Source organism: Cinclus cinclus, chromosome 4 (assembly GCF_963662255.1).
Source record: "Cinclus cinclus chromosome 4, bCinCin1.1, whole genome shotgun sequence".
Lineage (NCBI taxonomy): Eukaryota > Metazoa > Chordata > Aves > Passeriformes > Cinclidae > Cinclus > Cinclus cinclus.
The window spans coordinates 32,197,993-32,223,108 of NC_085049.1; the positions used below are offsets into that span (position 1 = coordinate 32,197,993).

Below are 25,116 nucleotides of genomic sequence, written 5' to 3' on the forward strand. Positions count from 1 at the left end.
AATTGTCTAGAATGTTTTATTTTTCAATTCCAAAAGAATATTCGTATGAATAATTCACATTAGTGACTAGAAAAACTAAGTAACTACAGATAACTTTGTAAATAACTTTTCTCCAGAGTATGTGGAAGTGTTCTGAATATCAGCATTTTGTTCAAAGAAGAAGCTCTTAATTATAGTTTTAACTGATTATTAGTACTTAACTAGATGTGTTCAGAGCGAAAACATTCTGTGTGAATAATTATATGCTACATTCAAAAAAACCAGTCAATTGTTTCCACTGCACAATTTATTCCGTTTCAAATTAGAAAAAAAAATTCTATTCATTTGACAATTTGCATGCATAAACTCAAAACAGTTGAGCTCAAAAAATTACTAATTTCTTTCAGTCCTGTATTAAGGCGTTCAGGAATTTCACATAGGCAGACAAATATCTGGATTTAAAAAAAAAATAAAATAGACAGACAAGTTACAAGTCAGATTTACTTCTGTTAACAAATATGACCACAGTGAGTCCTGGTAGTATAGACAGTTGCATTCCTTATCTTTCAAGTGTGTACAGCTGATAGGAGTCAAAGTGATTGGAGAAGAGTTATCTTCAGCAAAAGTTTCTTCAACAGTTTCTTGATTTGGAGTGCTGAATAAGCCACTGTAATGTTATGTCTGCCAAGACAGATGAAACAAAATTAGAAACTCAACAGCCTGTTTGCAGACTGTAGAAGCACAACGCCAGCAGGTTAATATAAAAACCCCAGCCAAACAAAACCCAGAAACCCCACTTCCAATTCATACATAAATAAAGTTCAGAACTTCAACCTCCAGGTGGCTCTTTCCTAGTTATTTTTTGTATGTTTTTAAATCATGTGCATTTTGTATTCTTGAAATATGGTGACTGACATCAGGTTCTCTAAGCCATAGATAAGGAACTGTTGAAAAAGCAACGATTTAAGATGACCATAAAACAAACTGTAAAATCCACACCAGAATGAAATGCTGTGTGAGAACAAAGGCAAATACACAAACAGAAGGAATGAGAAGGGCAAACATCTGACGATATATTAAGAAGCTATTTAGGTAGGTTGTAGGAGTCCAAGGTCTCTGAAAGACATGCAACATTGGACTAAAATTTGATAGCTGAAATTGGCACCCTTCCTGATGCAATCCAATGCACTAAGCTGAAAACTGCAGCAGTTCACAAACTGATTCATGAGCAATTTAGATGTTTTTGCCTCAAGGCAGTAACATCTGTCAGGAAGGCAGGAAGGATGTCAGGGGCAGCTCTAGCCCTCAAATTGAAATTTGTTGCCATATTTGTCTTAAGTTCAAGACAGCACTCTATGAATATCCTTGCAGACCAGCTTAGGCACTGAGACTACTGAAAAAAGCAACCCACTGCACCTACACCAAAGCTAGTAATTATATAATTATCTTCTAAGTAGTCTCAAGAAGTAGTAACTGGCAGCCTTACACCTACACCTCCTGATGAGACCAGTAAGCTAGGCTGTAGTTTGCACTGAAAAACCAGTATAATCTCATTCAGCTGCATTGACATCAGTCAAAAGCACAGAGGACGAAGACAGCTCCCAGTCTTCTCCTCAACAGACTAGCAGTTTCATCAATTTAATAAGCTAGCATAACAGTCTTTCATTATAAATGGTACTTTCCAGCCCTCTGGTCTCCCTAGCCTCTTGCCCAACCTCTTTTCTCAAGCTCTTCCTCAAAATATAGCATATGGTGCTCCCACAACCCACACAACCCCAAATGGCATATGCAGTGTGCTCCCATTTTTTATTTTATTTTGGTAAATACTCAAGAACCTGGCTAGTCTTTCTAGGGACAATATTACACTGGAAGATACCTGACCAAGTCTCAGTTAGGATTTGAGTTTCTTCCATCACTATTCCCAGAACTTCCACAAGTAAGTGATCAACACTGTTCTGCATTAATAATCATTCTTTCATGCAAATTTTAGCATGCTTTTTGTTGTATGCTCTTCTTCCCCAGGGCATCTAGATAAATGGACTGGGACCAAAATATATTTTCTCCATGATTCTTACAGGAATTAAGCTGTTTCTACTAGTTTCCAGTCATAACCCCACTTTTAAGAATCTACACTGCATCCTTGCCGATTTGATGAGGACCAAGCACAGCATTTCTAAAACCTCCATCATATTCACTGCCCTTCAAATACTGAGATTATTCTGTGTTGTCTTCTACAGCCCTTATCTCCTGAAGTCAATCCTCCCCAATGTAGCAGCACCTTCTGTACATCTCCCTCACTCAGAGATAACAGCTGCACTCCAAGCTGCAGCAAACATGGGTCTGCTCTCCTTCAAACATACCCAAGTCATGTACACCACTTCCAGGAGATGCCCTCACTGCCTCACACATCTCTGCACACACCTGAAATCTCCTCCATCTCACTGAAGTGCTGGTGCCATCTCACCATCTCCACTATGTGGCTGTCTCTATGTAGGATGGAAATTTCCCCTGCTGCTGAGATAAAGTGGTTTTCTTCCCATTCCCACTCTCACAGTTTCTCACTCAGCTGAGCCCTACAGTGCTGCCCAGCTCTTCTATCAAGTCAGGCTTCCTTGCATAGCAGCTATAAATACCTAGCCAGGCTAGATCCCATCCCATCCAGCACCACTTGTGTCAGCAGCATGCAGAGAAGGGTGGCACAGAGGTGGCATACCCCCAGACAATTGCTGCTGCTGCTGCTAGCTCAGCCTGTACTTCATCCCTTCCTCCTGCCCTGTGAAGGGAAGGCAATGGGAGAACACAACAGAGAAAAGGAATGGGAAAGTGGGAGAAGATAAAAGGCAAAAAGCAAAGGCATATAGAAGGCAAGTTCGTGGGGATAGATCTTCACTGACTACAGGATACACTCATTGCATTTCCACTTGGAAGAAAGCACCCATCCCTCAGTTCGAGGAACAGTCACACGCACAGAGAACCTGCTTACAAAACAGAACTGTGAATGGAGTAAACCACCAAAAATTTTTTTAGGATCACCTAATAACTGGAAGGCCTTCATATGCAGCTACTGTTTTGTTCAAAAGTAACACAGGTTTCTTGTAAAGGATTCAATTATTCCAGGCTTTAAATACGCTTTTTCAAGGTCCCTGTCAAATTAACTTCTCATGGAACTAAATATTTGTACAAGTTTGTTTGTTTTTTTTTTAAATAACACATAATTATATGCTGAAACAAATACAGTCACATACAATATTTGCAAAATATATTTCAATGTAAATTGAGATCTTCAATATACTGGAGGTAGATGTTCAAACCTGATCTGATCCAAAGTACAAAGCATACACTGACAACACTAGAAGAAGCTTACCTATATTATCCTTCTCTTTACAGGAAATAGAATAGCAACAGATTTCTCTGTCTTGAATAGCTGAAAGGTTTCTACAGAAACAAAAACGAAATTTCCATTAAATTATATGTTTTCTGCTTTTTACTCAGTGGGTTCCATTTTATTCTCAGATGTTAAATTCCTAAAATATGCCACTGCACACAGAAAAACCAAACATTTCTTAAGCTATAATGATGAAAAGGTTATAAAGTCACTCCACAAAAATTTGGATTTCTCATTAGGTCAGTGTAATAGTGAGAAATAAAACCACATAAATCCATAAGCTAAAAATAAGGTTTTGTGGTTGCAACCAAGTATTACCCATATCTTACTGTTCTTTTCTCCAGTAAATCATAATAAAATATCTACTCAAATGATCACACCATTTATCTTCAGGATGTTTACCATATCATACTTAATATATCAGATCTGACTCCTACTGAAAGAATACCTCTACATTTAGGAAGAAACTGATTCTTAACTTCTTTCTGGGAATTCTCCAATCCCCCTCAGAGCTTCTGAACATTTTGTTATTTTTTCATTTATTTATCCTCACACAAGTGACAAAGACATGCACAAAACATTTTCCTGAAGCAGGTGCAAAGTGAAGACACTGAAAAGTCTGACAATCAAACAAGAGATTCTAGTATAAACAGGGACTTCCCTGGACTTCAGGAGAGCAGACCTGGCCTCTTCAGGGATCTTCTTGAAGATTGCATGAAGCAAAGAAGGGCTTAAGAAAGCTGGTTAATATTCGAAGTTCATCTCCAAACTTTAAAATAACCTATCCTAAGAAGCCTGGAAAAAAAAGCCAAAAGGCGTTAAGTGCATGAACAGTAAGCTCTTGGCAAATCCCAGTAATAAAAAGGAAGCACACAGAAGATCGAAGCAGAGGCAGGTAACGTGGGAGGAATAAAGAAACATTGTCCAAGAATGCAGAGACACCGGTAGGTCAGCCAAAGCCCATGAGGGATGTCAAAAAAACCTAGAAAGTGACAAATGGAAGATAGAAGAAAATGCTGAATGAGCATTTGCCCATTGCTCAATGAGACAGGGGAACTGGTTACACAGGACCAGCATGTAAATGCTGCCTTTGCTACCAAGATTAGCCTTCATGAACCCTGGGCCCCAGAGATCACAAATTAAGAACAAAGAAGTTGTACCCTTGATGAAAGAGGATCAGGTCAGTGAATAAACAAGCAAACTTGACAGAGAAGTCCATCAGCCCTGGTGGAATGCACCTACAAGTGATAAAGGAACTGGCTGATGTCACTGTGAGGCCACTTTGAACAATCATGTCAACTGGGAGAGGTGCCAAAGAGTAGAGGAAAGCAAATGTCACTCTTCAGAAAAAGGAGGACATGACAGTCAGCCCCACCTTGATTCCTGGGAAGGTGATGACACAACTAATCCTGGAAAGTATTCCCAGGCATGCGACAGACAAGAAGGTGACCAGGAGTAGTCATCATGGATTCATGCAAGGGAAATCATGCCTGACCAACTCAAAAACCTTCTACAATGAAATCTACAGTTTGGTAGATGATGGGAGAGCAACAGATATTGTGCACCTTGACTTGAGTAAGGCTTTGACCGTGCCTTCCATAATATCCCCACAGATAAGCTGAGGAAGTATGGACTGGATGCACAGAAGGTGAGGTGGACTGAAGACTGGCTGAAGACTGGGTGACCAGTGCCAAACTGGAACCCAGTGACTACCAGTCTACACCAGAACCAGGACTGGGTCCAATCCTGTTCTACATCTTCATTTGTTGCAAATGATGAGGCAAAGCACAAATCTACTGACAGAAAACTGGAAGGAGTGGCTGACATACCGGAGGGTCGTGCTGCCACACAGAGGGACCTCACAAGCTGGAGGAAAGGGCTGGCAGGGACCTCGTGTAGTTCAACAAAGGGAAGTGCAAAGTCCTACACCTGGGAGGAACAATCCCAGGCACCAGGACATGTCAGATGCCAACTGTCTGAAAAAGCAGCTTTGCAGGAAAGGACCTGGGGGTCTTGGCAGGTCACCAGGTTGAACACCATCAAGCAGTGTGGTAAAAATGCTAATGGCATTCTGGGGTGCACTAGGAGTGCTGCCAGCAGGCTGAAGGAGGTGATCCTTATCTTTTACTCAGCACTGGCTGACCAGCTGTGGACCATCAGTACAAGACAGATATGAATCTATGGGCTAGAGTCTAATAAAGGATGACTAAAATAATTAAGAACTAGAGCAACTTACACACTAAGAATGGTTGAAAAGCTGGGACTGTTTAGCCTAGAGAAGAAAAGGCTAGAGAACTTGGTATTAACATGTACAAAAATCTAAAGGGAGCCTGTAAAGAAGATGGAGCCCAGTGATGGGACAAGAGGTAATGGCCATGAATTGAGACACAGGAAGCTCTCTCTGAACACTTTTTACCTCTGAGAGTGACCAAGCACTAGGAAAGTTAGCCCAGAGAAGCTGCAAAGTCCCCATCTTTGGAGATGTTCAAAAATTGTCTGGACATGGTCCAGAGCAATCAGCTTCAAGGGGTAAAAGTCTGTGTTTGAGGAGGTAGATGACCTTCAGCTATTCTGTGAGTCCCAGTTTAGTAACCCAGTCTTTGGATCATTCTTACTATACCAAGAGTTCACTTTCTACTAATTAAAATTATGTGACCTGTGAATCCTATTTTACAAAATTTGTGCTATACTGGTCATTTTTACAAAATTGTGTATTTTCTTTACAATTAAGTTTACTGGACATTGATTTGCTAGTTTCAGTAATCCCTAAATTATGCTTTGGATATATGGAAAAAAAACCTGACTTGCTTGAATTTACCAACACTAGATTGATATGGTTTTGTTCTAATGCCATTCAAGCATTAAACTGACAATGCATTGTACTGTGAGAAGTCAAAATGACCCTTTCACTATCCATAGCATTTCTCTCCTCAGTGATGGGAAAACAGGATTATCTGAAATAACTTTACACAACCAAACAACAATCAGGAGAGGTTCAAATCTACTGCAGTCAGTTAGGCACCAGCAGAGCTTGAAGTGGAGCATCTGAGAATGTAAAAGAGCATATTTTATAGCCAGTTACTGCCATAGATTACCAATAATTTTGATTTACATATCAAACTTCAGTGTCTCAGCTTTTTAGAAAAGCAGCTACTTACAATTTCTCAATTAACTGCTTCTCATCCAGTGCACCTGGGAGGTCTCGTTTATTTCCAAGAACTAACACCTGAAATAAATAATTCATATACATATTAAATCCAGGAGCAATGAAAGTTTATTTTTGTCTGTAACTTTTTCTAGGCATTATTCTGGATCTTGCAGCTATCTAGAATCTAATAGATGACATATTCAAAAATGACCAATGATTGTGGGAACATCATGGAAATCCTGCTCCTAGTCAGGACCAGATGCTGGATTTATACACTCTGAAAACTGGATCAAATTATTTCTGTGTGTATTTGTATCAGAAGTCTCCTCTGGAAGTGAATCTCTCCATTCTGAATGGCATTACAGGATGGTGTCAGATTAAATGCAAAGAAATGTGGAAGAGAGCATGCATCAGGTGCACTCAAGCCACCGAAAGATACTCAATTCAGAGAACCAGACTGATGTTAATCAAATGTAGGGCCCCAGCAGCAGAGGCTGGTCCTAAAGACCCGGACAAAATTCCCTCTACATTTTTTTTTCTCCCTTGCTTAACATTGATGCACTGAACAGCTCAGCCTCTGAACTAAGTAACATCTAAGCACCAGCCACCTCTCTCTCCAATTTGAGCATCTATGGTAAAAATCTGAAGGGCAGCCATTGGGAAATAAGTCCAAGAAATGCAGAAAATTTACTGAAGAGAGGCTGGAACTTCAGAGTTCCTATTTAAGGCTTCAAGTATAAATGAAGGTCAGATAAATGGGTTGAGCACATTCTAAGATAAAGAAAGCAATGGAAGGTTTTTCTAGTTATGATTGCATTATTGTTTTCCAGATGTGCTACAATTCTAAGTAAAGACTGTTCCATTATACCCCATGAATCTGGAACATACTAAACTCACTACTTGCAGTCCAAATTAATAAAGTTGCACTAAAACCTATAGTGCCAAATCCTGAGCCAAATATACTGAAGGAAGTTCAATACTAATTACTACATATTAAATAAAAGTAAGCAAAAAGTGCATCACCACACCTTGAAAATTACCGTGTGGTTCAGACTCGGAATTTGAAATGTGACATAACATATAAAAGCCAAGGAACTTAATTAAATACTACTGAAGATATGAGAAACCAATCACTTCAGTAAGGAAAAGTGAGAAGCAAAAAAGCACGTGAAGAGTGCAAAGGACAGGCAGTGACACTCCCCATGAACAGCATAAGTGTAGATTTCTGTAGAATTTGTTCAATTGATAATTAACATACAAAAATCACAACAGCAATAGCAAAGCTTATCAAAAAGATGGAGAATCACTTGAAAAACTCTCCCTTGAGAATAGTGGGAGAAGAGGAGGGAGAGAGAGGAGACTGACTGTATACTGGAGGTACCATTTTATACAGACCAAGTCCCAGGTATCCATGGGGTGTACATGCCATTCCCATAACGGATGGCAAGTGTACAAATACTTCCTTTCCCACAGTCTGCCATGGTGGCAACATCCAGATGGGTAGCATGTCCAGATACTAACTACACCTTCAGCTCTGTTAGGCCTAGAATTAGCTCCTGCCTACTGTGGCATCTGTGCTTATCTCAAATTCCTGCTGTTACAGCTTATCTTAGGGGAAGTTGCTTTTGTGGCTTTCACAAGTGTTTTGACATATTTGAACTGCGCTCTTTAAGTCCTTACACTGTCCACTCACCCTCAGGTAACTTTGATTACTCGTAGTGGCCAAGCGTCCAAGTAACTGCCTATAAAAAAGGGGTCAAGGAAGAGCCATCAAGTTGGGAGCAACTTCTTCCTCATCTGTATGTGCTACTATTTTCTTTCTTATTATCAAGGTATGAACTCTTTCTTGGTGGTGTCAACCTAAGACCAGTGATAACCTGATGGATTCCTAAACTGGCAGATTACATTTAAGTAAACAGCATTAGTCTCCACCTTCATATTCCTAATTAGAATTTCAGCTGAATACACTACTCTTTGACACTTCTAACTGGACAACAGATGCATATTTGCATTTTTTCCACACAATTTAGTTTGGAATACTAAGTCAAGAAAAAGCCAGGACACATAAAAAGCCAAGCTTCTACTCAGTTTCTGGAGGCAGAGGACACTACTCGATGTTACTGTCTGCCAACATGCAGAAAGATTGATCTCACATGTTGTAAGACACTGCCAGAAACACACCTGGGTCACTGGCTGAAACCCAGCCAACAAAGGACTGACTGGAAGTCTGATAATGCCACACGTGAAAACACATTTTTTCTAAATCTATTCTGACATTCAGACAAAAATATGTACAAACACAATACACTTGTAAGTTGTTGAGTGCTATGAAAAAAAAATCACAGTAATTTTTCTAAGAGTGCTCAATGTATCAAGGCTGCATCACAAGAGACCAGATGAACCAACTAATGAGGCTTTAGGCCACACTGTCGACATTCAGGTAAGAATAATAATGAAAATACTTACTGGAATTCCATGCAATTGTGGCTTATCTATCAAACTGTGTAGCTCATTCTTTGAAGCTTCTACTTTTTCTAAGTCTGCTGCATCCACCATGTAACTGCAACGAAGAATAGCTATTTATGGTATTGACCATTACCTGCAGAAATTTGCATTAAAATATCTGAAATGTGATAAATGTGTTAATACTGACAAAAGCGTTAGAAAAATCCGAAGTTGCATAAGCCTGCATTTGTTGATATAGAAAGAGTTAAATATAGCCTGTGGGGGAAAAATGGCCTGGAATATGCAATTACTTACATGTCTGGGTAGCTGCATGTAGAAAACACACTACTTTTAATATATTGGGTCTTCTTATGTGATGGAGGTAGAAAAAACTATTTTATTTATATACAATATAATGTAATACCTAACTTTTTAATTACATATACTGCATAGTGCATTTTCTATGGACATAAAAAAGAAAACTTACACAACTGCATTGACTCCTCTGCAATAACGCTCCCACATGCTTCGAAACCTTGGCTGTCCTCCAATGTCCCACACCTGAAAAGTTAAGAACACTCCAAAATAGTTTTTGGTGACATAGTCCTAACCCAACAGAATAAATTAACTCTTACATGCAGCATGCAAGTTGTATTGCCAATTCCAAAATTTTATTAAAAGGTCTTCTTGGCCCCTTCCATCGAACGGAGGGGGACAGGCACATTCACAGAAAAAGTCAGGCCTGTGACACCAAAAGCTCCAAATGTTCCTTTGGAGAATGTTACTCTTTCCCACTCTGAAAGAAAAGTGTTACTCACATACTGAAGTGAATTATTGCAAATGCACAGTCTCAAAATAAAAATGAGTATCATCATTGTATGAAACAGTTGTACAAGTCAATTTTTAACGTGGCTAAGGAGACCTGAGTTAATGTATCAAAATGTATCAACAGAATAAAGACAGATACAAAGAGCTGGTCCCAGAGCAGAGGGAATCCCCATAAGAGAACATATTCCCCACTCTAAGGAGTTCCAACACCTCCACAGCTCTCCCACTTGTTCAAAAAATGTACTTTAAAAGACACATGGATTAATTAATCAGAACCAGAAAAGAAACAGTAGTGTAGGTAGGCCTGAAGTAATTAAGCAGTACTTAAGTAATGAAGCAGAAATCCCTATTTATTAAAACATTAACACAGTATTTTTCTGTACAGGAGTTAGGTATTCTGCTTCAGCTGTAAAAAAATTGATACTTTTGGTGGATGACAATATCTTGTTTCAAAACTGTTTCTCTGATCAAAATACCAGGTAACACATCTACATCATGCAGGCCACGGCTTTGTGATAATGTATCTGCTACAGCTACATCCAAACACAGCTGTGTTACAAGCCATACAAAGATTAAGACAGTGATGAACACTGAAAAATAAAAGTAATGGATTTGTTCTTCTGCCAAAGACAAAGAGAAGTAATTACTTCTTATTTTAAGCAGATTTAGCTATCAAAATAATATATACGGTATACCAGATCTAGGAGGCATATATATTACAGAAGAAACTAAATTTGGTAGTAATATATACAGAAACAAAGTTTTTTTACGAGTTGTCCTCACATTTACACTATAAATCCAACTTAAGCCTGCTGTAACAACAAAGCTTTGCACAAAAGAGCAAGACTTCACAGACCCATGGGATAAGGCCTTTCTCAATTAATGTCCACTATTTTTTTAATTTCACAGCTTGTGAATCACATTTATGTATCAATTTCTGTATAATTTTCAATATCTTGTATTCATATTTTAGAAAGAAATATTTTCCAATTCACCATTAAAATAATTCCCTGATTGATATCTTACCACTCCTTCCAACATAAAATTATTGTATCACCTAAATGTAGAGTGCCTTTTGATTCCCTGAATAAGACCAAAAATTTTACACCTGAAAGAGCTTCTGATCATGAAGAAGGTATCAATTATTATCTGTACTGACATTTGAAGCTCTGTATCAAAGGTCTTAATAAAATAAACCTTTATACTTCAAAGCTTGAACATGATGAGCACAGTTGAGCAGTATGGTTAGGTGACAAAACGTACACCAACACCAATTACTCCAATAACTCATCAAGACCTTGAACTATCCAAAGCCAGCTGGTGCACTTTTGTGTGTCTTGAAAAAGAAACAAAATTATTTTCTTGGCAGACTAGAGGGAAAAAAGGGAAAAATGACAGGGTGAGCTAGTAGTCACATTAGATTTTTGGAATGCTGATAGCCATGAAAATCTGCAAGACTATGTAGCCTGGACTAATCACAAAATAAATAATACAAGATTAAAAAATACTGGTTTTGTCCTTACTTGATGGTATACTATATCTTATGGTATTAAATTGCACTGCAGAACAAGATTACTCTCATTAGGAAAAAGTCACCTTGAAACAATGGAAAGATAAGTCATTTCCAGTCAGTTTCCCTAATCAGGCTTACAGCTATTCATTAAAGTACAACATGAAGGACACAATATAGACTAGGTGCTTTGGAATCAAGTTTGCATCAATATAGTAATAATGATCTGAAATATAGAAAAGAAATAAACATATGAAATTTAAAAAGTCCTCACCTCTCTCCCTTTGATGTAAAAATGGTTTAAATAGTAACTTTCTAACACTCTTTATTATATTGAATAGCCAATGAAAGATTCAACTACTTAATTCAAAACACAAATCACTGCACCAAACCATTTTCACAGTACACAACTGAACAGACAGAACTGTGAGAATACAAGAAGTATCCAGGAAGGAAAGGGGAGAGGTCTTAGTGTTAAAGAAGTTTTCATGCATGAACCTTGCATGTTTTGTGTATCAACTATTTTTGCATTCCAGTATTTAATACACAGGTAAAAAAAGTATGTTCTGGGTATAAATGGGGATAGGCAGGAGATTAAAACTTAACAGCTGAACATACAGCTAGGTTTATAAAGAAATTTACTTTGCCTGGTTGTTTTTTAAAATTTGCTGGTCTTCAAATTTCTCCCATGGCTTTTACTGACCCCTCAGGAATAAAAGTTTCATAATATTTAAAAGGTAATTTTATCCCTAGAACACCAGTTGAATTTAAGAATCAGCAGAAGCTTACAGAATGATCAAACTGAGAAAAAGTTTCTTTGATACACAGTCCCATTGCCTCACAGGAGATTAAAATTTCAAGGATTTTTTGTTTAGGCTCAATCTCAAAGGCACATATCTTGTTGGTACTGCATTTTACCATCACTGGGTTATTTGTTCCTATCTACTCCTATAGTGTTGTAATTCTCATTATGCTTGCAAGTCTACACTATCATTAATTAGTGCAATGTTTTAATCTGTAAACCAGATCACCATGATGGAACCACTGTTTACCATATACTTACCTGAGATACATCAAATTCTTCTGAAAGAGGAAACTTTAAATTTATCTCTTTCCAGTTTCTTCAGGAGGATCTAAGACTGCATCTTAAGGCCATAGCTATTACATGTTTAAGGAGCTCATCCTTCACTTTTGCACAGAGCTGTATCATGACAGTTGAGCAAAAATTCACATGAATAGGTTCAGATTTTTGAAAGCTTTCACTTACAGGAAGGTTCATTAACACTCTGGCTGTGTTTCTTCAAATTAGCTCATATTGTGAGAAGGCTTGATGGCTCGTCAGAAAGTTGCAAGAAAAGTGTTTTCTAGATGCCATGTGACATGGCATTTTTCAGTCTCAAAATATTCAGCAAAGTCTAGACAGCCTTTCAGCTGATCAGATGCAACATCTTGTTTAGGATGACAGAATTATGCTCTAGGCTTAACAGTACTGACTACAGCTCCTCTGACTTTTAAAAGAGCTTAAGCCTCACTGCAGATATATAGCTGTTTACATGCAGACATCTCAACCTGCAAGATGAAACCAACACCACAAATATTTGAACTCAGAAAAGTATCTTTCTTCTTGGAAGTATAAAGTATCAGCCATAAAACCTAACCTAAACAAACAGGTGAAGAATTTGTTAAGCAGAGAGGAGTATTTGGGCAAACTAAGGCAGCACCAGTAACATCCACCACACTGTCCACGACAATGTACACAGGTAAGTCTAAGATGCGACCAACGAGCTCACACATACACAGCAAGCAGTCACTGCATTCATAGCCAACTCAGTGTGTAATGATAGGGAGCAACCAGAAAGCATGGGGCAACTTCAATCACCTAAAATTAAGGCATTAATCCAGGCGACCAAAATTTCTCTTTGGCTACTAAAGTGCTCAGAGGGCATCAACAGCAGGAAATTATTCTGTTTGTTTCACCCACCTTGCCTACCTGGTAAACCATTCTTGCAAAGCACCCACTGCTCCCCAGCAAGTTCAGACAACTGGCTCAGGCTGGGTAACTTACCAGCTGGCTAAGTTCAGGAGGGACAAATCCTAAACAATCACCTATTCTAGACTGGAATCTTCAACCAGAAAACCCATCTTTTTTTTTGCCTAATAAAGAGAAGAATAAAAAACCTAATAATCTTTTTAATAAATTGCCCTGTATATGCAAATCTATACAGCCTAATTTGTAGTACCTACCAGCCATGTAACTTAATATGAAAGTTAGAATATCTTACTACTTTAGAATACTGACTACTTATTATCCTATATATATGAAATGTCTTCATAGTTATTCTTAGAGTAAAAAAAAAAATGTGCAACATGGTTATATTTTCTGCAGGCAATACTTCTCAGAACACTATGTTCTTTGAAATCAGTCTTGGCCTCTTCACTGGTAATAAAGCCCAATTCTAAACAAACCATTAGGCATTTTCATCACATCAGATTAAAAAAAAAAGCTATATGTGCATTCTAATGTTAATAATTTAATAATAACGTTTTCACTGAAGAGCTGGAAATAGACTTGCAACACAAAATGCTCACAAAGTATCTTCAACTCCTGACAACAAGCACAGAAGCATCATGGGCTATTTGCCATTTTATCAGAGATACAAAATACAATGCTGGAAGAATCGACAGGTGGGTTTTAAAGAGGACACAAAAGCAAAGTCCTTGGACTTAACTTCCTAAGGGTTCTGTCAGTCCATTTCTCTAGCCTGCCAAGGTCCTTCTGGATAGTAGCACAACCCTGTGCTGCACCAGCCACTCTTCCCAGTTTTGTACCACCAGCAAACGTGTTGAAGGCGCACCCTTGTCCCATCGTCCAGGTCACTAATAAACACACTAAACAATCCCTGGGATTTAGTAACTGGGCTTCCTGGATCACAGCCCTTTTGAATTCACTAGTACAGCTCTTCCTTACAGATAACTATCATAAAACTCTGGAACATCCAGCAAAAAATCAATTTTTTTATCAAAATAACTGCTTTGACTTGAAATTTGGCCAGACACAGCACAGCTTTTTCAGAGCGATCCAAGTCATACAGAACAGTGAGTATGTGCTAAAACACTGCTGGAGCTACACTCAGAGTACACACATAGGCTTGTGTCACTGCATGACATCTGAAATTACAATAGACAGGTAAGATATCCGGAACAGTGCGAGGAAGCATTACAAAGCAGGAGGATTCTGCTTCTATGAGGAGGTGTTGAGACCTGAAAACACTACTGTCCAGAGCACAAGTGCTGCAACAAAGAAAGCAGCAGAGGAATGCACAGAGCTGGTATCCTCCTCCTGCCTCTCTGCCACATCACAGCAAAGTGCAAGCAGCAACAAGCTCATCTTTGCTCCCCTGCAGCCAGGCTGTGCAGGGTGTGGTGGAGGAACACCGGCATCTAGTGGTGACAGCTGAGGTGACCACAGCCCACCCCAACAGCTCCAATCCCCTGCTCTCCCCTCCAGAAGTGGAGAATCTGCCTGGCCATGCTATTTTAAGAAAACCAAATGCAGGAACAAGAGAAAATAATCTGTGGCATTATATGTGTGCACCACAAGTCTTCAGTGCTCTATTTCCTTTTAACTGAGACTGCTCTAAGACCATCACTCTATGAACCAAAGGTTGGTTAGCTGGATATTCCCAATCACTTTAACCAGCAGTTCACGATTCAAGTCTTCTGAGGTTCTTGAAACATGGCTTGTTGAAGTAAATTTTATTAACTGCTGTCTAGCTTGTTGAATAGTAAAACTCACCAAAGCAAAAGGACTGCTAATACTAAGCAGATCCAAAAACCAGAAAAAACATAATCAAATCACTCAGCATACAGCAAAACTTCTTTGGAAATAAAATCTCCAAGCCATTCAGTCAGATATTTTTGTCAGTGAAAAAAAAGATAGCCATCAATTATGTAATGAACTTCAACAGAATAGTTCTAGCAGATCCCTAAGTTGTAGTACATAAAATATTTCAATGCTAGAAGTTATCCTGTACTTCAATACCTCAACCACAGCCTCAAAATATAGAGGTTAGATTTCAAATTAGATTAGATTTCAAATACTGTGTGGGAAAATCCTTCCTTTATTACCTTCCCTTCTTGGAAATAACAGGTGACAGGTTATTAAACATACTGATAAGACAAAATTTGACAACTCATGGTTAAAGCTGACAGCCTTACATTTCTAAACAGGTTGAGCTTCAATTCAAGAACATCTGAAACTGGCACCTTCCTACGGAACACTTCGGATTGCATACATCAGTGTTTTTCCTTTAGTGAGGTTCAGATAAATACTCACACGCATGCCAATGACCACACCTTTACATATTAGGATTACAGACTAAAAATGAGAATAAATCTACCAGCTTTTGAAAATGAGCACCAAAATCAGAAGAAAGGAAAGAAGACCATGGGTTTCAGTTCTTTCCACCTTCTGGAATTGTATGGAATTTGCAGATGGAACTGAAGAAACCAAGCAGTGACACTGAACTAGCACAGTACTTCCTTCTTAGTGGCCTACCCCAAAATACAGCAGAAAACAGATAAGGGATTAGTATCACCTAATTGCTGGGTTTGCAACTTACTTTTCCAAAAGTGATATACATTAGACATAGAATGCAAATTTTTCACATGATGACTTTTTGACCCAGATGATTTTTCAGCCTCAATTTTATAGTAAGTTTAATTGATTCTGTTTTGCAGTGTCCCCTGAAACCCTTGAAAAATGACAATGTCAGGTCTCTGCTTAGCATAAACATCATTCCTGTCATGTTTAAAGAACTTCACAGGTTTGGTAAAATAACACTTCATCCATGAGTTTTAATAGCTGACAGTTGAATATCATAGTATTTCTATGAGAAGGGTTACCTGTTTTGTTGGGATAAAAACGTAAAGAAAATTTCACTCTGAACCCTTGCTACTGGATTGCAAATAGCTCATAAAAGGATTCTAGCAAGAGGCACCTGCTCATCATTCTTGAGTCATCAAATTATTAACAGATGATGTCATTTTTCTCAAAATATTTTTGAAAACCTTATCTAGCAATAACCTGTAAGATTGTAACCTAGATACAGGAATAGTGACATACAAGTAGTTTATCCTGACAGACATTTAAGGAAATAAGCATCTACATGTAAGAGTCATATTCCACTTCACCCCTCATTTTCACTGAATGCTGTTGTAGCAGGGGCTGTGAGAACGAGTCAAGGTATCTTCCTGTGCAGATTGGCTTCCAGACCAAGAATCATTTTTGAAACTAATAAATATATTAATTATGCTAGCATTATCTACTTATTCTTAAAAATTATATTACAGCAACTATATATAAAATTACTTTTGAGATCAAAGAGTAAAGCAAGAGTTCCACAGAAACTCACCCACAGCACAACTTAATCTTCCAACATCATTTGCTCAGACAATTCAGCTATAAACTATCAGTCAGTTCCTTCTTGAACTATCCTGGCTCAAAAATTATTTTATTTTGATGACTGCATACTAGTAAAAGACTTTTGCCTAGTTTAATGAAGCATCAACAACTTTTCTGTTGTCTTCTACACCTGACAATTCTGCAGCAGCATTGGTATAGCCCTCCAACTATGCCTGCATTTTCTCCCTTATCAATCATGGCCTCATTGCTTCTGTGCAAAAAACAAAAAAACAAAGGAAATCCCTATTCCTGTGGCTTATTTATGAACTATGGTTGAATGCGGTGACTTTTTATTGACTGTGGCATCTCTGGAATTTGATCAGTGGTTTCAGAGTCATACCAAACCAAAGGAAGAGTATCTGTAGAACTGAGGGAAAAAAACCTTACATATTATGGAAAAGGAAGGAAAAGTCAAGGTAAAGGCAAAAACCTAGATTCCTTTGACCTAATTCTAGCTAGAAGTTGTGAATTTCATCTAGACTAATCAACCAGGCTACCTCCATAATCAAACAACAGACAGTGCCTTAATGCTACCAAAACGATTTATCTCTGCTTTGATGCCTATGTCTCTATAGCTCTAAGAGATGGTTCCCTGATAACTGACTTAAGCCAGATGTTCTACTTCAGCATAGCTAACATGAGAGCTAAACCACACTCTCCACTGAGATACCTAAGTTAGGAGCCAAGTCACTCCAGATTTCACTTACAGTTGGAAGGAGAGGGGAAGGGGAAGAGAGAAGATAGATACACTCCCAGGAGTCAATGCAGCTACCTCAGTATCTCCACATTTTATAACCTTTCTAAGAAAAGTGCAACACAGCTTCTGCCTGGCATGGAATACAATGAAATCAAACAGATTAATGTAACAGAGAAATGTATTACTACTGTTTTTAAAAAAGTTAGTCTGGAGCTAGAAAAACAGATAAGGGACTCTATAATCTTAAAATAAATTTCCTGTCTTTCATATATCCAGTTGAAATTTCTCTATTATTTATTCCCTCTGTATTAATTCAAACATGCACACCTACCTTTATGGTAACATTTCCTTTTGTTATTTTTCTCATATTGAAGCCTACTGTAGGAATCATGTCTTCTGTGAACTGCCCCGACTAGAATATAAAACCAAAATTATATTTATTATAAAACAGTTGATACATACAAGAAAGGTTCTCATTTGTAACATAAAAAATGTTATTTTACAATGTTATAAAATACCACATTAATTTTCAGCAAGAACACTAGCCAGCACTTCAATTACTGCATTGTCACAGCAAGGAAGACTGTTCATTTCAGTTCCTGTAAATGATCTTTTTATTCCCTTCAGCAACAAAGATCACCCCAGAAACCACGAGACTTCAGATAATTCTTCATCTGATCCTTTGGCAGCACAGCCAAAATATGGAACTGTAGGATGATTTGAGTTGGAAGAAACCTTCAAAGGTCACCTAGTCCTACCCCCAATATGATATTATAAAACTGACTATGCCATGGTTTTTTCTCATAGTTTCCAACTACTGTTACCACTAGTTCAACTCCAAATAAAAAAACAGTGAAGGACTACCCCTGCAGAGAGTACTATGTGCAGATTTGTTTCTGCAGTGTAGGTGACAGCAGAAGAATCCTGCTGCAGAGCCAAGAGAATGCCATTTAGACAGAAAAGCACAAGGAACTAACTCGGCATACCATAAACCCCAAACATAAATGGCCAGCACAAAAATGCTGCCTCCTCCTCCAGGTTCAGAGAAATATTTTCATAACAGACATCTCTCATCACACCAACGGGAATCTTACAGACTTCTACCCACTACAGAAGACAACTTTTGAGGTTGAAGACAAAACTCAGATCCGAGTAGGTAACTCATCATTCACTCTTCCTTTTGGAAATGCATCAACAAGTTATTGTGTCTCCTGGACATGGTACAATAAAATAGGCAGTTTGTTACTTAAGTTATGTCCACACAGATGTCCAGGTGCTCTGTGCAACAGACACAGCAACTTTGATTTTCCAGTCATCCAGCAAGGAAAGCAGCACCTTCTGGGCCTGTCACTGCCCTTCCGCATCTATCTACCCACATTTACCTCATCAACCCATGTGCCCTGGATTATTTTTTTGTTTGGAAGAAAATACGGATATATGGACAAGGCAGGATGCAGTCATGTTCCATCAGTTCCCTCTCATCTGAGAAATGGAGGATCAGAGCTTCAGGGTGTAATGTGTCTCTCAGTCTACCCCTCCAGGGCTGTTCCTGGGATCTGTACAATTTCTGAAACTTTTCTCTTTCCTGTTTGTGGTGGAGTGAGAATACACTCTGCCTCCAGTTTGAATTTATAATGTAAGGTTAATAAGTTTTAATCTGGGGTTTTAAAAGCTGCATAACTTTTGACAGTTACATGATTGTTTCACAAGATCCTTCAGGAAAGAAACAACTTCCATCAGTTCCTTGTTCAACCTTATTTCTGGGAATCTCCTTGCTAAATTGTGTGCTATATATCTTTACCATCTGTTGTCCCTTTTTTTCCTCTTCTTCCCTGCTTCAGTAACTTGTCAACAACAGTAGGAAAAGAAAGTGAAGGCAAAAGCCCCTGCAGTTTCATACAGATACACATACCCCGCAGTGACAGAAGTTTTTACCTGGATGTACTGAGACAAAGCCAACCAGTAAACCCTCTTGTGTATCAGGCACTGGTCTTGTGTATTGGGTACCAGGAAGAAGGTGGAGTCACCATCCCTGGAAGTGCTCAAGAATGGATTGGACATGGCATTTTCTGCTGTGGCGTAGTTGACAGGGTGGTATTTGGTCAAATGTTGGGCTTGATGATCTCAGAATTCTTTTCCAATCTTAATGATTCTATAATTATATCAATTTGTTAAAATATGTTGTACCTATATTTGTGGAGATATACACCTATGTACCTATATTTGACAGACATATAAACACATATGAACACATAAAAACTGAAAATGTAGCATCGTACTCAAGGACAGGAATGCCTGGTAAATCAGACACTTAACTCAGGAGGCTGTAGAAAGTCAGAATTCTACTTTTGTCAGTAAATTATACATCACATGTAATACACTAAACAAAAATAAAATAAATAAAAAAACAAACCACCATAACTCCTCTAATATTGGGAATAGAATGTAAAGAATTAGCATCCTCTTCATTGGTCTTTAGTCTTTTCCTCTAAAAATACACCATTCTGGTTGAATAGAACCAGGTAAAAAGGAAGTATTATGTCTACAGTTTTTTATTTTCCTACACAGTGAAGAAAATAAAGGAATAGGTTCAATCATTTGCCCACATTAGTCCAAAGGTTCTGTTTATTGTGTTTTAAGTGTTGTAACCACCTGACCACCATAAAGTACAAGCTCTGTACTACTGTGCTTGCTAAGGAAGGTTTACATGACAAATTGCATATGTTTATAAATATTTAAGAAGTGCAAAACAATTTATTGTTGTATTTCAACAAAAAAAATTACCTCCTGACACAAATTAAAAGTAACTGATGCTAAGAAGTTTGTAATGTTCTCTAAAAGTTTCTGAATATTGAACTGATAATGCTCGCCATCATTACCCCCTACCATATCAACAACCATGGACCAGATTCCACAGTAGAAGGCAGTGACTTTATTCAAGGTTTCCACTGGCAACTAAGGACTAACTATGGCTCAAATCTGCAGAGCAGAGACTGTTACAAAGGGTGTTTATCAAGTGTTAGAGAACATGATAGGATGCTCTTGCAAATTGAAAAAAACATAATTTCCAATGCTTTTTCTTGATCCACTGCATCTTGCATTTTAAGTAGCCACTATTTTGCAACAGCTATTCTCATTGTCACACTCTAGCCGTGTATTCACAAACATACATAGACCTCCCAATCTGTTTGCCCTTCCCACATCAACAGTATTCAAGAGTAAACTATTATTCATTGCTTTATCCTAATTATTTTTCAAAATTCTCCAAAGACTTTTCTTGGGTGGTTATCACGCCATGTCATCTCCAGACTGGAAGATCCAAAAATCTACAAAACCTGCAATGTGTGACCCTCCCTAAGTCACAAAACAATGCCTTGTAGAATGCTCTTAAGAAGTAACACTTGTAGGGAAAATCAGACCTGCAGTAACAGGAGTGCTCTGCTGTTGAAGATAACACCACAGAGACAAACACCTATGATACCGTCCCATTGGTGGCATTGTACAAGGGAGTGGACAGACAGTTACACACACGAAGTCTGGCACCACACACTACTGAGGTCTCTGAACCACTGTGCTCTTTGTTCTGTTCATGAAAACAATCCGAGAAGCAAGGTAATTTGTCATGCCTTTTCCCCATTCCTCAGCAAGGCCTACCCTTGGGAAATGAACACTTCCAATGGGCATGAGAAGCACAGAGGCCTATCTAAGCAGGATTACCTGAGTGCCCGATAAACCAACTAAAATACCAGCTACAGGTATATTCCACTGATTGCTGATGTCACCCAAAACATACTTTCACTGGGCACTTGCCATTCCCTTTTCCCCTGCTCTCTCTCTGCTTCTTCATGCACACTAATACATAATCTCTTATTTTTCCCTTAATCCATAATCATATACAAAATGATTGAGATATATATATATACAAATGAATTAATTATATATATATAACAAATATATACTCAGATCTTCATTGCCTCAATCTCTGACTTTAACCCACACATCTCCCAGTCTGGTTTTGATTCATGATCTACTAGCTTTTCACGATAAGGACTGAAAAATATCTAGAAATTTTCTTCTCATAGCAGATGAAGCTGCAATACACCTCTCAAAAGACACCACCTAGCAGAAAAGCTTCACTAAGCTTCATGATTAGTAGTAAGCAAACATGGCATTTATTTCCCTCCTCTGATGGAAAGCAAATCTTTGGGATGGACCCAAACGCAGTTCGGAGGGCACAGCAAACAAAGATGAGGGATGCATTTCAGCACGGTGACAGAAAATGTCATGGTAAGTGTCAGCATTAGAGAGGCTGCAAGGCCATCACCAGAGAGGGAACAGAATGCTGGAATCAGACTTGAATGCTGGGGAAGAATTATGGAGGATTTGTGGGAGACATTAGTATTGCTGCAACTGATGGGAGGAGAGAATTCAGTAACGGGCCATTTGTGGCCTTGAGGGATGCACAATTCTGGGATACACTGAACACAGAAAGCCAACCTGAACCACGGCAAGAGCCCATGCCAATAAATCTGCTCCAAGATGGGCATATTTTGCAGCCAAACACAGGAGACATCTTCCTCCCTCTAAAAACCCTTTCACCTTAGCCTTCGGCTGTGATTCCCGATGTTGCAAACGATGCAAAAGCTGCCTCATGCTCTCTCGCGCCTGTCCCCCCATCCTCCCTCCCTCCCTCCACCCGCATCCCACCGCATCCCACCACATCCCACCGCATCGCCGCGGGACCTCACGGCAGGCGGTGGCACTACCGCAGCAGCAAAGCCCGCACTTGTTGCCGGGGAAAGGCCGCGGGGCGGCAGCCCCGGGTGGGCGGGCGGCCCCTCCAGCCCCGCCGGGCGGCCGCGCCCGCCGCACCCCGCGGCCCTGCCCCGCCGCTGGGCCCCGCACCGCCCCGCCCCGGGCCGGGGGCCGCGTACCGCCAGCACGGTGAGCAGCGTGGTCTTGCCCGAGTACTGCAGCCCCACCAGCGTGAGCTCCATCTCCTCCTTCCAGAACAGCGAGCGCAGCCACTCCAGCAGCCGCGCCACCAGCGACAGCATCCCGCCCAGCGCCCCCGACCTGCGGCAGGCGCCCAGCCCCAGCGGCACCGCTTCGCTGCTGGGCATGGGAGCGCCGGGGAGCCGAGGCGATACGAGGCGAGGCGAGGCGGCGGCGGGGCTGGAGCCGGGCTGGCGGCGGACGGGCTGCGCTGGAGCTGAGCGCCAGGCAGCACCTCACGTGACGGCGCCACCGCCCTTCTCCCGCCGCCCCTCGCTGCAGACGGGGGAGGCGGCCGGGCCGGGCCGGGCCGGGCCGGGCCGGGCGGGGCTGGGCCGGGCCGGGCCGGGCCGGGCCGGGCCAGGCCGGGCGGGGCAGAGGGGGAGCGGCGGCAGCGCCCTGCGAGGGGCTGGAGCCGCGGGGCGGGAGAGGCAGGGCAGGTCCGGACAGCGAGGGGATGCTGTGCGGGAGCAGCTGGTTGCCGGGGTGTGGAAGGATAGGACGGCCCAGAGCTGCTGCCGTGGGCGGGCGGGCTGTACAGCATCCCGCAGTCAGCAGAGGAGGGCGAGGCCGCGCTGGCAGCACTGCCTTACGAGAGTCGGTGTGGTGCTTGGGCTGCTTGACTGCATCGATTTTATAGGTTCATCACATCTAGTGATAGCAGTTCTCACACCCCTAGGACCTCCACTGTTTCCAGGAAGCTCTGCTTGAATTCTTCATTGTGTTGTGACAGGCTTCCAGATCTAGGGCTTATCATGGTTTTATTTTGTTTCTCCTGTAATATTTTTTTTAGGAAATCACCTGTAGTATGACTCTTTGCCTCAAGACGTGCTTGTGATGGTGGGTTTATGTTGTGATCAATGATGAGACATCCCACTTCACCAAGAATTTTTTGCCTTCACTGAATAAGCGACATTCAGCATACAATCTTGCCACACATTAGGGAAAGGCTTGTTTTACCCATAAACACAGGGCTAACCCTTCTTCTGGATCCATCTGCCAGTCTCAGAACTTGAAACTTAAATCTGATGTTCTGGAAAGGTTACAGTGCTGGTGGTAGTGGTTGATGAGGGACATTCATAAAGGTTTATAAAAGTGTGTCTTACATTTCAGGTGACAATGGTGGGGGTGCAATAAACATATGGTCAGTAAAATAACTTGAACCGACACTGTGTATTCAGATCTTTCTCATCTGGGGAGAAACAAGGTATTTGAGACTCAGATTTGTAGTTCGGAGCACTACCAGAGATTTGATCACATTATCTGTATTTTAAGCATGCATTTTAGTCACAGCTGAAGACCATAGAATCAGTATGATTGGAAAAGACATCCAAGACCATCGAGTCCAACCTTTGAGTGAACACCACCTTGTAAACTAGACCCAAGTGCCACATTTAGTTGTTTCTTGAACACTTCCAGGGATGGTGATTCAACCATCTATCGGGGCTGATCTTACAGAGAAGAAGCTTTCAGCTGAATGAGATCTCCAGAGAGAGAGCATGAGAAGAGATAATGTCTCACTGGTATATTTAGTTTGTCCTGATATACCAGATGCTTGGGGGAAAAAAGCTATAGAATCAGTCATTTCTGATAGTGAGGCACTACATTAGGGAGTGACTAGTAATCTTTTTTTTCCTTTGTAGGCCGGAGTCAAGCAGCCGCCTTACTGAAGTGAACAGAAAGATGTTGAACTTTTCAGTGAGGTACCGACCGGTGTCTGCATGTGTCATCTGTGCCCTCTGCTGGCTGCAGCCCCAGAGGCTCTAGTATGTGCCCAAAATACCTGTCATACTCTGGTGAGGGAAAAGGTGAAGAAGGATTTCTGTAAGGGCTGTTAAAGTGGCAGATTAAGGTTTTTAACTCAAAAATGCTGTGATTTGAATACCCAAATTTGGTATATGCAGTTCATGCTGAAATAGTGCATAGGATTTACAGGTAGCCTAAATCTGTTATTAGTCCCCTCCCCTTAATTACCAGCTGCCCCAGCAATAAGATACTTTGTGCTCTATTTGACATTATCCGTATTATCCTTGTGGGACTGCAAGGTGCTCTTAGCCTCCCTTTAAACGGGAGGTTGTTTTGTCCCTGCCTCAGGAAATCATCACTTTACACAGCAAGCTATCATCTTGTCTCAACCTGCTAGTAGCCTGAGGGAACAGTGTGGCTCATGAGACTGCCACCATATGGTATATTTCTCCTCCAGGATCCTGAAGAGTTCTGTTGAATAAATATATTTCCTGATATGAAAAAAAAGGCAGAGAGAGGTGACTGCATATTGTCTAGAGCCCACATATATGTGGTGCTGAACACCGCCCTCTGGAATTGTGTGTACAGAGCCAAAATGTCAGCTGAATATATAAAGTAATGATCCACATTAATTTTCATGCTGTTTTGGTCTGATTGCTAATCAATAAAATACCATATCAGTTATAAACTAAAACTTACACAAGCATAAACTGAAAAATGTAATCTAATTACTACTGACCAAGGAGAACTATAATCAATATATTGTGATGGTGGCAACACATTAGTGAACATATTTAAATCCAAAGTTATTCCCTTAAGGATGTTAATGTTGATAATGCCCTTTAATGCCCTTTACCTTCTTGCCTTGTACTTTCTTATGTATAACAAGGGGACAACAAATGTGGGAAAGTTTTGCAGT

General features: G+C 40.1%; 1 protein-coding gene across 1 annotated transcript; it reads right to left on the reverse strand.

Moving 5' to 3' along the window:
* Positions 1-610: 610 nt before the first annotated feature.
* LOC134043038 (ADP-ribosylation factor-like protein 8B) lies at positions 611-22,579 on the reverse strand. The gene is made up of 7 exons (XM_062491032.1): positions 22,391-22,579; positions 17,788-17,868; positions 9,445-9,518; positions 8,979-9,072; positions 6,523-6,590; positions 3,344-3,414; positions 611-660 (listed from the first exon to the last, which is right to left on the reverse strand). The coding sequence occupies exons 1-7, from the start codon at positions 22,577-22,579 to the stop codon at positions 611-613; spliced, it is 627 nt and encodes a 208-aa protein (XP_062347016.1).
* Between the last annotated feature and the right edge of the window lie 2,537 nt (positions 22,580-25,116).

What these genes read in the sequence shown, in the direction of transcription:
- LOC134043038 (XM_062491032.1), bottom strand. Translation starts at nt 22,579, where the DNA reads ATGCCCAGCAGCGAAGCGGTGCCGCTGGGGCTGGGCGCCTGCCGCAGG. An exon ending in AAGGAAATGTTACCATAAAG is followed by an intron (nt 9,519 to 17,787) that starts GTAGGTGTGCAT and finishes TTAACTTTTCAG; the next exon opens with GTGTGGGACATTGGAGGACA. An exon ending in CACAATTGCATGGAATTCCA is followed by an intron (nt 6,591 to 8,978) that starts GTAAGTATTTTC and finishes TATTTATTTCAG; the next exon opens with GTGTTAGTTCTTGGAAATAA.